We start from the raw sequence: 15,878 nt of genomic DNA, 5'->3' as shown, positions 1-15,878 counted from the left end.
TGGTCCCCCCGCTTGCCACAAACTATAAACAGCAAAATAAACACAGAGAATAACACGTGATAGGGTCCTTCCTCGTGTCTCCTCCCATCCGTTCTTCCAGAATGAGTTCCATGGTGGTCCCTAGAGGTGCCAGGGCATCTGGAAGTTCTGGGCCGGGAGTGGGGTACAGTGTGTGGCTTCGAAGTTGTGCAGATGCTTCTGAGCCTGAGGGAAGAGGGCGGGACAGGTGGGGTGCAGAACACAGACAACCTCTGAACCCACTACCCACTCTAAAAAAGCCGCCACTTCCAATGCTTACAGGGTACCCCTGTCCCCAAGCCCCACAGGTGCCCCCTGGCCATTCAGGCACCCTCTTCCTGCTTCCCACCCCTTAGCTCACCAGAAACAAAGCCAGCTGCCGCCTTCCTTCTGGACTCATGTCCTCCCCTGCAGAGAGGAGGTGCTCAAACATGGGCCACGCGTCTGGATATTCACCCCCTTCCTGGGCTCTTCCCAGCCCCTTCTCCTGCCCCAGGACTCCTTACCCACGCTCCAGGGGAATTCAGGCCCGTGTTCTGCCTGGTAGGAGTGGAGGACGGACAGGCACCAGTCCTCCTCCACCTCCCATCGGCTGTAAATCGAGGCTGGTCATGGAGAGAGAGAAGTGCCCATCAGCAACCTGGTTTTGCCAGGCCCCCAACCAAAGCCCTCACCAGATCCCCTTTCACCTTCCTCCAGCTGTGAGGAGGCCTCCAGCCACTGCCTCACCGCTTGAAGACCCTCCTCTGCCATCACACGGGGATACCTATGGAGGGAGTGCCGGGACAAGAGGTCAGGACCCAGTTCTCTTCACTCCTCATCCCCAAACCTTCTCCCCCCTGTCCCCGCGCTGGTGTCAGTACACACACATATGTGCGTATGTGCGTACACACACCCTGGCTCTCACCGATGCTGCAGGAGCTTCAGCAGGAGGTCATTGCCTCGGTTAGACATGATGTCCTCAGGAACCCTGGGGGTGAGAAGAATGTACACTGGAGGGGCTGGAGGTTGGGGAGGAAGGTTCTGGATACCTGGTTTTCTGGTGGGCAGAGGGAGGAGGGGCAACTCCCTGGCTGTCTCTGGGATCCAGGAGGGCAGAAGTTCCCGGGCACTCACGTGGTAGTGATGATCTCATCCTTGGTTCTGCGGATCAGCAGCACAGGGCCCTGGTACCTTCAGAGGACAGCATGGCGGGGAGGGAGAGCTCAGAGGGGGAGATGGGTGACAACTGGCCACCCCACCCTTGCACTGGCTGCATTCTTACCCCTGCTACAGCAGGGCCCCCTGCGCTAGCCCTTCACCCAGGGGTGAGAGTCAGAATACTTAAGAATGGGCATTGCTCAAAGTCAGGCCTTGCTGGGAGGTCCCTGCTGGGCCAGGCATGAACCGACTGGTTGCCAGATCACGAGAAGGTCCAGGGTCCCAGGGAAGCTGGGAGGGGGTGGGCCTGCTGTGGTGGTGGCAGGGCCACTCAGGAAGTGTGGGACAGCTTCCCCACATGCGGGAAATGTGGCTTGTACTTGTACTTTGGTACTAATTTCAGCATTTGAACACCCAGCAGCATCTCTACGGGGGGTGAGGTGGGGGAAGGGTGTTATACGCTAGAGATTGGCCTGCCCTCACCTGCACAGCTGCTCTGCGTTGTTTAGATTGAGATGCTGCCTCACAGTCCTGGTCACCAGGCCCCCTAAAGTGAGAGAAATGTGGAAGGACAGCAGAGACAAAGCCCCTGCTCAACACCAAGGTCCCCACTGTTCATGGAGATAGAAAACTGAGGTCCCCAGACAGGGGAGTCCTCCTGCTTCTCAACAATGGGGTGACCTGCTCCCCACCCACAGAAAGGGGGACCATCTCCAGTTAGAACATCTCCCAGTTCCAGCCCACCTCTTTCCTGAAGGGCAAGCCTGGGAGCTGCACTCACTCCAGCTGTCTGGCATGACCTTCAAGGCCAAGGGCACCAGGTCATCAAAGGAGGCATCCAGGATCACGGCACTAATGTCTGGGTAGGACATGGCTGCCCACGTAGCTGGTACCAGGACAGGGAAAAAGAGTGAGGACCAAGGGCGGCCCACCACCCCTGCCCTTGTCCCACTGATCCTATAGGCTGACCCCATCCTGCCTACTAAGTGGGCCCCAGGTCTCTCCTTAACCCCTCACTTCACTCAGCCAGGGCTCTGCCCGGAGAGGACGGAGAGAGAACAACGAAGTGCACTGAAGACAATACCGGAGGAGACATTTACTCCCTGATGTCTCCACCCCAGGACCCCGGTCTACTTCTTTTAATAATCGGGCACAAGGGTGGAAGGAAATGTGAAGTGTACACGAAAAGGAGAGCTTCCTCCAGACCCACTCAGAGATCCCACCCCCGTCCCACCTCTCCTCCTTGAAGCCTCCACCCCACTCCTGGGCCACCAGTGCATTTCCCCACCTCTCCTGGGGGGACACAGAGATGGCTTGAATGTGCCTGCAGTAGGGGGGGTAGGAGGGAGGCTGGTACCAGTGAAACCGCCGATGGACCAGGCATAGATGATGATGTCCTGGGGCTGGAAGCCCAGGCGGTGGATGGCAAACTGGACCACCACATCCATGGCATTGGCCTCGTTCTGTGGGAACGGCACCCCCTGCAGGAAGAAGGGCAAAGGCAGGAATGGGTCAGCACAAAAGGCCACTTGCCCATCACCCCCCAGCCTCCCAGCATGGACCCTTCCTGCAGCTACACTGCAACAGACAGCGAAGATGAAACTGCAGCTCTGAACAGACAATTCAGAGTGCTTCTCTAATGGAAGAATAAATGCCTGTCAGTGGCATAGAAAAAAAGAATAGGGCAGTGGGAAGGGCTGTTCTCTCTAGAAACCAGTCGTTTACAGCAAGATCCACTGCCTCCCCTCCTGCCAAGCCCCCAGTGTGAGAGGAGGAGGCTTGCAGCTCCCTGCCCTTGGCGCCCAGGTCACAGGTGAGTGGAAGGCCCTACAGAAACATATAACCCCTTTCCCTAACGCCAGTGGCTGACCAGAGGGAGATAGACCATAACTCAGAAAAAGAAGGGATTTCAGAGAAGGTCTCACCGTGCTTCCAGCAAAGCCGGGATGATTCCAGCCCAGGACTGAATATCCAGCTGTAACACAGGGGGAAGAAGGGCTGGGACCTCATGGCCCACGCCCCCCACCACTCTCTGCCCACAGCGCTGGGGGAAGGAGCAGAAGGACACTGGAGTTCTAAACACCCAACTCAGAGGCAAAGAACTCCAAGCCTTCCCAGAATGGGAAGAGGACAAAAAGGTTCTGAGGCCGCAGAAGGGAGAGAGATGTGATTGTTGGGTCCGGGGAACAGAACAAAGAGCATAATGAGGTTAGGGACACAGCCCTAGGGGAAGGCTGCAAGGTTAGCAAAGCAAATGGGGAGTAGACTTTTCCCCAAAGGCGGGGGTCTCAAACGTCACCCAGAGAAAGTGGTTAGGCCCTGGGAGGTCATATCCATGTGGGAAGGTGGGGACATTCCATTCCAAGGGGCAGAGATAAGAGGGCTGAGCCATGGGCCTACCTTCCAGAGGTGTGGAGACGCAGCCCACTTCATAGAAGCCCGCGTTCCCCTCACAGCAGATCACCTATAGGGGAAGCAGGAAGGAGCCAAGCTGGGACCAAAAATCCCACTAGCGGCAGGGAGGGCAGCCTGTGGGAGCTTTGTAGGAAAGACGAAAGGGCACGTTTCCTGTTCTCTCCAAGGAGAAGAGAAACTTCTCATTTCACAAGTCCGTAAAGTGAGAGGCAAAGTGGATGCAAATGCTTAGCAAACTCACAAGTCCGTAAAGTGAGAGGCAAAGTGGAGGCAAATGCTTAGCGAACTGGGCCCTCGGAGGAAGAGGAATGATCCAACTTGAAATGCTCAACCCCCCAGCACAGTGTCCATTCTTCCTTGGAAGACTACCAGGTGGCCATCTCTCAGGAACGGAATTATGGATTTTTTTTTCCTTTCTAGTTTTGGGGTCCATTTTTTCTGTGGCTGTTTCTTTCGTGTGGTGTGCCAATCACTTTCCCTCTCCCTCTCGGGCTCCAGAATTATGGTCAGATAAACTCTATTGGTGCCCCAAGCCAAAGCTCAGGGATGGTGGGGCTTGGGCAGACCCTCAGAGCATCTGGGCAGAGCTGGGACTAGAACCCAGCACCCAGCGCTGCTGGCTTAGTGCTCTTTCCAGGGCTGCTTCATGGGCACAGGAGATTTTAGAGCCAGGCTGCCTGGGCTCAAATCCCAGCTCTCCCACTCACTAACTGTGTGATCTGGAAAAGCTATTCTGTGCCTCTGTTTCATCATCTGTAAAATGGGCTAATATAAATGGTACCTATCTTACAGGGCTGTTGTGAGGCTCAAACATATGCCCTGCATGTGGTAAGTGCTAAGTGGTGACTATTACGATGATGACATTTTGGTCCTTGCGTGTCAACTCCTTCATCTATTTCCCTATCACAGGGATTTCCTACATCAAGAGTTCTTTAGGGTGGAGCTGGGAGATGGGATTATCCCCACTGTGCTTCCTTAGGGCTGCTGTAGAACTGAGATCTCTAGATCTCCCCACACTCTACCTTTGGGCTCCCTGTGCCCTCTCACCAGCTTCTGTCCCTGGGGCTCAGCTCTCCCTCGCCGGTCCACAAACATGGTGTCAATCTCATTGCCGTCGCAGGCCTGCAGCTTTGCCCGGCGCCCGTTACACTGAGTGGGGGAGATGCAATGGCCAAGTTGGAGGGGCACGAGGCCACATTCCTGGGTGGGGGAAGAAGGGCTGTGTGTGGGGGTCACGGGCAGGGGAGCCTTACCTCTTCCACCAGCCGGGCCTGCCCCTGCAGCAGCACAGGCATGAGGGCCTTCTGGAGCAGGTACACAGAGCCCGGATACAGCATCCGGCGCCCCAGGGTGTGTGCCACCAGATAGCTGTGGGGAACACGGGGTTAATGAACCTCCAACACAGTGGAGCCCAGGGACCATCCCAACCCAAGCACTCAGAGACTCTGGGGCCGGCTTCACCTTTGACCTTCACAGCTTCGTTTGCCTCTTTCAGGACTTAACGAAACAATATATGCACCAACTTTTCAAACTTTTGTTTGTTTGTTTTTTGGCTGCGCCACGTGGCTTGCGGGATATTAGTTCCCCGACCAGGGATTGAACCCATGCCCTCGGCAGTGGAAGTGTGGAGTCCTAACCACTGGACCGCCAGGGAAGTCCCCCCCTTTCAAACTTTTTTTACTGCAACCTTTTTTTTTTTTTTTTTTTTGCTGTACGCGGGCCTCTCACTGTTGTGGCCTCTCCCGTTGAGGAGCACAGGCTCCAGACGCGCAGCCTCAGCGGCCGTGGCTCACGGGCCCAGCCGCTCCGCGGCATGTGGGATCTTCCTGGACCGGGCCATGAATCCGTGTCCCTTGCATCGGCAGGCGGACTCTCAACCACTGTGCCACCAGGGAAGCCCTATTGCAACCTTTTTAAAATACTTTATATTGTGGCCTAGTATACATATATGCACATATTAACATTGAAAGTTTTATGAGATAATACTTTCTGAATACTGATATGATAAGTAAAAGCAAAGTAATTAACAATTATGATTCTGTTAATGTATTTATTAAAGTCCCCAAATAAATAATACTGTTCATTGCGATATGCCTGGTATCTGCCATGTAGTAGGTGCCAAGAGCCTCGCACAGAGTACTCTGGGGCTTAATAAATATTTCTTGCACAAATATACTAATCTAGACACATAAGACGCAGTAGGGGGCTTCCCTGGTGGTGCAGTGGTTAAGAATCCACCTGCCAATGCAGGGGACACGGGTTCGAGCCCTGCTCTGGGAAGATCCCACATGCTGTGGAGCAACTAAGCCCATGCGCCATAACTACTGAGCCTGCACTCTAGAGCCCATGTGCCACAACTACTGAAGCCCATGTGCCTAGAGCCCGTGCTCCACAACAAGAGAAGCCATCGCAATGAGCAGCCCATGCACCACAACGAAGAGTAGCCCCCGCTCTCCGCAACTAGAGAAAGCCCGTGCGCAGCAACGAAGACCCAACGCAGCCAAAAATCAATAAATCAATAAATAAATTGAAAAAAGAGATGTGATAGGTGCTGTTCCTGAAGCAGATGGTTAACCACTTCCAGTTAATCCCGAAGTAGGATGTGTCCCCAGAACAACATTGTACAACCCCGTCCAGCATCCCCCCTCAAAACCTCAAACTTGGCTTGCCCCTCTGATCAATCAGCACACAGTCAACAACTGACCACCAAGTCCATCCACTTCCTTGGTATCCTCCAACCTGCCTCCTAGCCCCCAGCAACAGAAAATTCCCACACTGGCCACGCCGCTGTGGTCACTGTTGTTGCTTCAGACATCATCAGTACCCACAACCACGATTTACTTAGGTTTTACCTCATGCTCTCAGGCACCCAGGCAAGGTGGAAGCCCTTCAGAATATGTTAAATCTCACCAACCCTATGAGGCAGGTTGCTCATGGATGCAGAAGTTGGAGCTGCCTCAAAGTGGAAAAACCAAGGAGCAGCGGGGCCAGGATAGGGCCGCAGCTGCCACCAGACCCTGCTGCAGCTAAGGCTGTGTGTCCATACCCCACCCATAACCTCACCCTTCCCTCTCAGCCTCACTGAAAGAGCTGTTGTGTCAGACAGAACTGTGTTAATATCCCAGCCCTTCATGCACCACCTGTGAGACTATGGATCTCTCTGAACCTCTTTTTTTCACACACAGATGTGGATAAAAACTAAATACTTTGTTACAAATAATACAATGTACGTGGCACTAAGGCCAATAAATGACAGTCATCTTACAATGGAGCACCCTGTCCTGGAGCCTGCACCCTATGTTCCCTCCACCCCAGCTGGCCTCTCTTCCCTGCTGCTTCCCACCTGGTGATCTGACAAGGCAGCTTCTTGACTCGGTTGAGGAAGGTGTCTGCAGTCCCCCGGTGCAGGGGCTCTGGGCGGAGCAGGGACACACGCCAGCGGGAAGGCCCCCCCCGGGACTCCTTCCTGAGGAATGGAAAGATGCAGGGGAGGATGGGGTCAGGAGCAGCAAGCTGGACGTCTGAGGTCCGTAGGATGGTGGGGTGTAGGAATGAGGAGATGGCGCTGGATGGCAGGCACTAGACCCCAAGAAGGGGTGGAGGTGGGGGACAGAGCAGGGATGGAGCGAAAGAACGGGGGCCTCACCGGCTGCTGGGTTCTTCCCAGTGGAAGTCGACTGGCCAGCTCCTGAAGTCAAAGTTGTAGTTGGCGAGCTGCCTCTGCGGTGGGTGGAGAGAGATGGGGGTGGGGATGAAAAGGGGAGTTGTGGGGTTGCCCACCTACCCACCCCCAACACTCCCACCATCCAGGGGACTGGCCCCCACCCATCATGGGGAGACAAGCAGATGTCAACACCCTCCGGTTCGCAGATGGAAAGTTCTGCCGGGGCCAGAAAAGTCAGGCTAGAGAGGATGCCCTATCAGGTATCAACTCTGGCCTGTTTGCCCGCATCCAGAAGGGGAACCTAACACTCTTCGCTTTTCTAAAATCTAAGACGGACTCACCCCCAGGAGGGGTGGCTGGAGGTGCTGGAGCTTCTGAGGGAGGAAGTGGGGAGCCTGTTGGCTGGTCACGCTCCCTTCCCCACCTAGGTCCTTTACATGATTCTATCTTGAAGGATCAAAATGTCTGGTGAGAGGGAAGGAGGGACGTCACACCCACGGTAGCCCCTTTGCACCTGGGCCACCACTTGAATCAAGGCCTCTCTGACTGTTCCATCCTCACGGGCACCTCCCTTCCCTCGACTCCTGCAGCCACGGGCTGCCGATGCCGCCTTCGGTTACCCCACCGAGTCAGTCCACATGCTTTTTGAGGGCAGTGAGAGCTGTGTCTTCCACTCTGCTCTATTTCTTCCCCCACCCCCAGAGCTCCCAGCACTTTGAGAATAGGTTTTTTATTTTCTGTCACAGACAATTTTTTTTGACATTTACAAAAATAACTGGACTAAGAGAGAGCAATAGAAAAATTCTACAAAAATGTAAATGGAAAAACAAAACAAAATGAAGGGAAGCAAATTTTAGGCAAGCTCTGTTCGGACCTGGACCCAAACACAGGCTTAGTCACTTCCTTGCTCTGTGACTCTGTCTGGGTCTTGTAACCTCTTTTTGCCTGTTTCCTCAGACATATAAATAAGGGTAATAATAGCACCTCATGCCATTGCTGTGAGGATTAGAAAGGGTGTATGAAAAATGCGCCAGACAGGGCTTCCCTGCTGGCGCAGTGGTTGAGAGTCCGCCTGCCGATGCAGGGGACACGGGTTCGTGTCCCGGTCCGGGAAGATCCCACATGCCGCGGAGCGGCTGGGCCTGTGAGCCATGGCCGCTGAGCCTGCGCGTCTGGAGCCTGTGCTCCACAACAGGAGAGGCCACAGCAGTGAGAGGCCCGCGTACCGCAAAAAAAAAAAAAAAAAAATGCACCAAACAGCGGCATGGTGGGACATCTTTACACAGCTCCATAAGTGGTGGTGTGGAGCAACCAGCAATACGATGATGGTGCTCAGAGCTGTTTGATCCCAGAAACCCCTGTGTAACAGGAAAGAGCTTTATAGGGCCCCAAAGCCCCTTCTCAAAGATAATCACACTCCAGAACTGGCTGGGCTGGCACAACTCCAAGGACACTCTGCCCTAGCTTTTCTCCCTCCTGGCACCACACTGTGCCCTTGGGCACAAGGGTGGACATACCTGCCTGTCTTGTCCCATCCCTGAACAAAACTAGCACAGTGTTCAATGCACACGGCAAAAATAAACAAACATTTACAGAATGAGCTGTTGTGATAGAGAGGAAACCTCCTTCTAAGAAACACTGTGAATGTTTCCACATCTAGGCAATTCTTTCAGATGTAGGGTGGAGGACTATTCTAGTGGAATATTCCACCATAAGTGGTAGGGAGGAAAAATTCCTCAGGTGGACAGTTCCCTTGTGGAGGGGAGAAGGGATGCAGCAATGTGCAAGCAAACGCCCAGTGTGGCGGGTGGCAAAACACATCTCCCTGCTCAGGCAGAAGCTGGGCCGGCGCTCTGGGTAGGCAGTTGCGGGTCTCACCTTGTTTTCTGCGGACCGGTTCCTGTGTGTTGCCTCCAAGATGGTGATGAACTGCCGGTACTGGGGGTTGGTCCAGCGGCCGATGCCTGGTAGAGAGAGGATAGGAAACTGTGTTAGGAAAAGGGAAGCAAGGCGAGTAAGTTTCAGGAAGAGAATCCAAGATGGGCAAGAAGTGAGAGGAAAAGGAACAGAGGGCCCCGGATCTGAGGAAATAGGAGACCTGAACCGACGCCCCTCCTCCATATCCAGTGGCCGGCAAGGGCATTCTTCCCCTCCCTAACCTCTCCAGTTTGTTTCTTCCTAGACTATAGACCTTCCACCCTCCAGAATGTTCATTCTTCCCAGTCTTAAAACACTGTCACGTGGACTTCCCTGGTAGCGCAGTGGTTGAGAGTTCGCCTGCCGATGCAGGGGACGCGGGTTCATGCCCCGGTCCGGGAAGATCCCACATGCCGCAGAGTGGCGGGGCCCATGAGCCATGGCCGCTGAGCCTGTGCGTCCGGAGCCTGTGCTCCACAACGGGAGAGGCCACAATGGTGAGAGGCCCGTGTACCGGAAAAAAAAAACAAAAAAACCCACAAAAAAACACTGTCACGTGCCCTCAGGCTTCACTCTTGCTAACACTGGGTTTCTCTCCTTTTCCCTCCTCCCTTCTCCAACGCTACCTTTCCATCTCTTTTCTGCGTATTCTAACTCCCTGCATCTGGCTTCACAGCTCTTGCACTTGCCCCATAATTACTTCCTCACTCACTGCATCCGAGTCCCCTTCCTGTCCTCATCCTCTTTCTCTCTTTTTTTTTTAAGTAAATTTATTTGTTTATTTTTTGCTGAGTTGGGTCTTCGTTGCTGCGCGCGGGCTTCCTCTAGCTGCGGCGGGCGGGGACTACTCTTTGTTGCGGTGCGCAGGCTTCTCATTGTGGTGGCTTCTCTTGTTGCGGAGCACGGGCTCTAGGCGGGCAGGCTTCAGTAGTTGTGGCACGCGGGCTCAGTAGCTGTGGCGCACGGGCTTAGTTGCTCTGTGGCATGTGGGATCTTCCCGGACCAGGGCTCAAACCCGTGTCCCCTGCCTTGGCAGGCAGATTCTTAACCACTGCGCCACCAGGGAAGTCCCCCCATTCTCTTTTAACTGTGCCACTCAGCACTCTTCCCGTCCGTCAAGATTCCTTTCTCCTGTTTCTTGGGTCCATCTTTGCCTCCTTCCAATTCCTGGGCTGCTCCTCCCCTGCATCCCTTCTCCTTCTCTCTCTGAATCGAAAGTCATTCTCAACACTGAGCTCTTTTCTCTCTTTGCTTGGCCCCTCAGCGATCGCATCTGCTCTCCCTTCACCGCTGAGGAATCTCAAGCCCTGACTTCTCTGCTCCCACTGACCCGACAGGTGTCATGCGCCAGGCATCGTTCCGACATGGGAGAGACAGTAGGAAATGAGACACACAGGTCCCGGCCCTCAAAGAGCTGGCGTTTTGGTTGGGGATGGGGTGGGGCTGGAGAAAGACAATAAATGAGTAAACAAGAAAATTTCAGAGGGATAAGGGCTATAAAGAAAATAAAACCAGAATGAACTAGAATGCTATGTATCATCAAGGGTAGAGCCCCCAAACAATACTGAGAATGAAACAAGCTGCACAGTGATTTGGACAGAGTAATGTCATTTGTGCTAAAAATGTAAAATGCACCCCCCCCAAATGCTATATTTTGTCTATACTTATCTTATTGCACAGATTTGAAGATTCATATTCTTTTTCACATTTGAAAACTCTGAAATTGGTATACATTTACAACTCATAGCAGCTTAGATGTGATGGAATGAGGTCCATATTTTGTAAAAATATAAAAATATGGACTAGGGAAAAAAACCACACCAGATGACAATGGTTACTTCTGGGGAAAGAGAAACATGGGGCTGAGGAAGATTCCAATGGGAACGCCAACTCTGTAATACTTTAGTATTTTATTGACAAAAGGTATTTGAAGCAGTAGCACAAAACATAAGCATTTTAGTTCTTTCTGATATTTTGTCTTACAGACTTTTCTGTACCTAATCTCTCCCCCAAATTAAAAATAAATAAAATTTAAAATTAAGACAAAACTAAGGAGTGGGAGCGACTTTCAGATAGGGTGGTCAGGGAGGGCCTCTCTGAGCAGGGAGCCCAGCCCCATGGTGATCAGGAGGCAGAACGGGCAGAAGGTCCTCACCCCGGACTGGACCCCAACGGCAGCCGTCCAGCTCCTGGCCCCACCACTCCCGTCTTAGGCATCCCCCCCACCTGGTTTTCATCAAGTGCACCCGCCAGAGGGCACTGATTTGGTTTGTCTCTTCATTTTTTAAATTGTGAGATAATAACATATGTACATAAAACATACATTCAGTTTAAAGAATACAAACATTCATGTGCCGATCACCCAGGTCAAGAAAGAGAACAAAGCCACCTCCCACCAGGAGTCCTCCCCAGCCTGTTCCCTCCCCCTCCCAGGTTATCACTCTCCTGACTTTCAAGATAACGAAGACTGTGTTTTTCTTTAGTGTTTTGCCACTTATATATGCATCCCTTTTGAACTTTATGTAAATGGAAACATACTGCATAAATTATTTGGTGTTCAGCTTCTTTCATTCAACATTGTATCTGTGGGGGACTTCCCTGGTGGCGCGGTGGTTAAGAATCCGCCTGCCAATGCAGGGGACACAGGTTCAAGCCTTGGTCCGGGAAGATCCCACATGCCGTGGAGCAACTAAGCCCGTGCGCTACAACTACTGAGCCTGCATGCCACTGCAACTACTGAAGCCCGCTCACCTACAGCCCGTGCTCCGCAACAAGAGAAGCCACCGCAATGAGAAGCCTGCGCACCGCAATGAAGAGTAGCCCTGGCTCTCTGCAACTAGAGAAAGCCCATGTGCAGCAATGAAGACTCAACACAGCCAAAAAAACCCCAAAAATGTTATATTTGTGAGATTCATCTGTGTAGCTGAGTGTAACTCTGGTGTTCTGTTGTAGAACTATAACCTCTAATGTATTTATCCATCCTGCTATTAGGGGCCATGGAGTCCACTTAAGGATTAACACAAACATACACATGGATATATGTGGAACTGTTGTAGGGTATATGCATCTTTTCTAGATAATAGCAAACCCTTCTGCTAATTATCTGTTCATATTTACAACTCAACCCCTTTAAGGAAAAGATCATGTCTCGGCCATTAATTACTTCCCTTCAGGGCCCAGCACCAAACTGTATTTGCAAAGGTACTTAATGAATATTTACTCAATGATGGATAGATCCAAACCAGTCTCCCTCTCCACCTACCTCGGAGGCAGGCCACTCCTGCCAGCAGTAGAAGCAGTGTCCCAGCATAGTGAGAAAATGGCACCACTTTGGACAAACTCAAGTAACCTGGTGGGGGAGAGGGATTATATGAGAAGCTTTCCCCACTGCCCCTCAGCTCCTCTTCGCAGTTCAGCCCCAACCTCCCCCCAACACCCTCTTTTGGGGACAGCCACACCCTCAGAGGAAGAAGATACCTGATGGAAGAGGGAAGCCAAGCCATCCTCATCACAGGTCCCCTTTCCTCATTAGGGGACTGGCTCAGCTGCCAATGACCTGCCCGTTTCCTGTCCCACCACCTTTGAAACCACACTGACCTTTCCTGTATAAGTAGAAGAAGGCGAAGGGAGAGGAGTAGTAAGAGATGGACCAGAACACTGAAGCCTGTAGCAGAGAGACGGGGACAAGCCATCAATACACAAACACACACACACACACACACACACCCCGGTCTGCCATTTCCAGGCCTTGGCTCTGAGCAAAGTGGATAACCTGAGGGATGTCATATCAAGTACCTATTCTGTGTATGACACCATGCACGCAGTAGGTGCTCAATTATTGTTGAAGGCAGTGTGTCAGAGCATAACAGAGGCTTGGAAAACTAGGTACAGCTTCTATTTTCTTCCCCTAATCATCTCTGGACATAATTTCATCAGATTTAAAGGCCAGTCTCTCTTTCTACTCAAGTTAATCAAGCCTTTTCAATCAGCCCTGCTCAAGACAGCCCCTGGCCTGGTCCCCAAGAGATGCACAAATGTCACCATGGGAACCTTGCCAGAGAGAACAGCTGTCTCTGCAGCCAAAGAGGCTAGTTGCCAGGGAGGACAGGTCACTGGGGACTGCAGGACTCCGTACCTGCGGATGGTCCCAAGAGTAAATGCAGCTTCCTCATGGCTCAGGCTGCCCCAGAGAAAGCAGTGCACATGCCAAAGGAGAGTACCAAGTACGTACGCTTGAGAGCTATCTGTGTGTGTGTGTGTTGGAGATGTCTGCTGCAGAGCCCAGAGCATCCCCCACCCCCAGGGGCACTGCCCTCTCCTAGTCTGGGGAGGAGAAAGTTCAGGAGGGCAGCTGGGTCTGAAAAGATGCAGCAGTCCCAGATGCCAGGGCAGACATACCAGTGCCAGGATGCTGTCGGCATGTTTCTCGAGGGCACGGGGCTGATAGTACGTATCCTGCCAAAACAGATGGCCGAATTAAGGATGCTGCTCATTGACAAGTCCTCCACCTTCCCTTTTAGAAGCCCTGATGTGTGTCCTCAGGTTCTAGCCCCCAGAGTCATCTCTCCTAGGACGTCTCTGGCTCTGTAGGAAGCCCCTTTTCCCCACCCTGACTCAGAAGCTGATTTCCTACTCCAGAACCTGAGAACAAACACAGGGCACTGGACTTGGAAGCCAAACTGAAAGCAGCATTGGACGACTTTTGCTCTTTTTTCACAACCCAGTTTCAAATGGGTTGGGTGCCTATGGGGACAGGGGTAGAGAAGGAAAGACATCATGACAACTTTAAGAGGGGAAGAAGCGCATCGGAAATAAGAGTAGGCTGATTAAGGAAGAGAATGTGGCTGGTGGGGGGCAGTTTGTAGAGGACAATGAACATAATCTGAGACTACCGATAAAAAGGAAGAGAACATTTAGGGACACAGCCTACCACCACCCAGGTTTTCATAAACGCAATGATCCTGGGGTCTCCAAGGTAGGCTGCGGGTGGGGTGGGGGAGAGCGGACATATGATATGTTGAAGAAGTCATTTTGAAATTCAAGGCCAGGGAAGATAAACGGAACCGGGTGAGGCACTGAGTAAGAGGAAATCGAGAGTTTGATGGCAAAATCATCAAGCTCCTGAATCCGCGCAGGGTCTCTTCCAGGACTTAAGAGTCAATTGGGACCGGCATGAAGCACGACGGGCAGGGTTGAGGGGTCGCGAGAGGAAAAAAGCAAGGAGTGGCAGTCGGAATGAGAAAGCACTGGACAACAGCGATACAGCAGGCGGCCAGTCCACAGGCGTGACTTTAACCCAGGAAGCACAAAGAGCGCAGACTTTGCGGACAACTAGCTTGACAAGCAGGCTCCCCCTATTTCCAATAATGGGCGCTTCTGGGGAGCAAAGGCCGCAAGGGGGTTTGGGCCATACTATGTTTTTAACCAGGGGAGAACTCGACTCACCCAGGAGCTGGAAGGGGGGTTAGTGACAGAAGTTGGAGTCCCAGGGACGCTGGACGGGGCCCTTTCAGAGTCCCTTTCCCGGTAGATCTTGTAGAGCCGGGGGCCTAGGACGCAGCTCAGCAGCTTCGCCATGGCCCCGGCCCGGGGCGCTGCTCTTTCAGCAGCAGGTCCCCACGCTGGCCCCGCCCTCCTCCGGCCCCTAAGGTGTTGCGTGCCCTTGACGTCAGCACGTACCGGCTCCGCCTTGCGCGGAGTTGAGATATTTTCAGCGCCCTTTCAGCACGGATTTTTGCAGTTGGAGCTACGGGAACAGCAATAGTCAGAATTAGTTGGAGGCGTTTGGACCGCGGAGAGTTAGAATATTATCAGACATAGTTAAGTCACTTCTTTCTACCCCTTAATATTGGCAGACTCTCGAGCGACAGTGTGAAAGAGGGGTTAAGATAAGGAGCGTTTGACAAGAGCAACAAAAAGGTATCTAGGAACACGCCTAATGAAAGAAATGCAAGATTTTACGAAGGAAATTACAAAAATTAATGAAAGAGGTAAACAAAGTCTTGAGTAAATGGAGAGCTACGCCATGGTCATGGATAGGAAGACTCTGTAGTGTTAAGATGTGTGAAATACTGGTTTTAAAAAAAAAAGGATGAATTATCGCACTTAAGCGTGAACAATTTTCAAAACCATAATGTTGAGTGGAGAAAAGAAAGCCACAGAAGATTACATACAACATGACACCATAGTACAAAATTCAAAAACACTTAAAATTTAATGATCGAGTATGTGAAAGATAAAGAGCAAATTTATAATACTGTTACACAGCATAGAGGATCTTTGGCTGAAAGGGTAATATTCTGTTTCTCGATAGATATAGAGGTTTGTTTTATTTTTCTTAGTACCTTACACCTACATAATATATAAACTCTTTAGCTTTTCACTGCAGTAAACACATATAGAGAAAAATGCACCAATTGAATATGTCCATGTAGTCATCACCCAGATCAGGAATCTGATTACATCATTACATCATTACCGCATCTAGAAGACCCTCTCCAGATCACTACCAGTTGCTACCACCTCACCAAGGGTAACCATTACTTTTTCTTTCTGTTTAGATCTGAATTTATTTTTAAAATTTATTTTATTCAAATATAGTTGATTTACAATGTTGTGTTAATTTCTTTCTTTTTTTTTTCTGTTACTGTGGCTTTATTATTTCATCCCAGGTTTGTTCTGTAATGTAGAAATGAAAGAAGGCCTAGGAGGTACTCTGTTCTAT

General features: G+C 51.7%; 1 protein-coding gene across 4 annotated transcripts; it reads right to left on the bottom strand.

Annotated features, from left to right (window-relative positions):
- ABHD16A (abhydrolase domain containing 16A, phospholipase) lies at positions 1-14,731 on the bottom strand (the record flags this gene model as incomplete). Of its 4 annotated transcripts, none has more annotated exons than XM_079713022.1 (20): positions 1-204; positions 380-426; positions 525-623; positions 708-784; positions 926-988; positions 1,135-1,191; positions 1,642-1,705; positions 1,940-2,044; positions 2,516-2,639; positions 3,084-3,133; positions 3,559-3,622; positions 4,621-4,722; positions 4,827-4,941; positions 6,917-7,039; positions 7,220-7,293; positions 9,116-9,201; positions 12,417-12,503; positions 12,752-12,818; positions 13,553-13,609; positions 14,600-14,731. In XM_079713022.1, 20 exons carry the CDS (start codon positions 14,729-14,731, stop codon positions 121-123), a joined length of 1,677 nt encoding a protein of 558 aa, XP_079569148.1. In that variant the 3' UTR covers positions 1-120. The 4 variants fall into 4 exon arrangements, with proteins under 4 accessions (XP_079569148.1, XP_079569150.1, XP_079569149.1 ...); XM_079713024.1 differs by having other exon boundaries at positions 2,516-2,621; XM_079713023.1 differs by having other exon boundaries at positions 7,220-7,287.
- Between the last annotated feature and the right edge of the window lie 1,147 nt (positions 14,732-15,878).

This window comes from Hyperoodon ampullatus, assembly GCF_949752795.1.
Source record: "Hyperoodon ampullatus genome assembly, chromosome: 10".
NCBI lineage: Eukaryota > Metazoa > Chordata > Mammalia > Artiodactyla > Ziphiidae > Hyperoodon > Hyperoodon ampullatus.
This window is presented reverse-complemented; position numbering and strand designations above follow the sequence as displayed.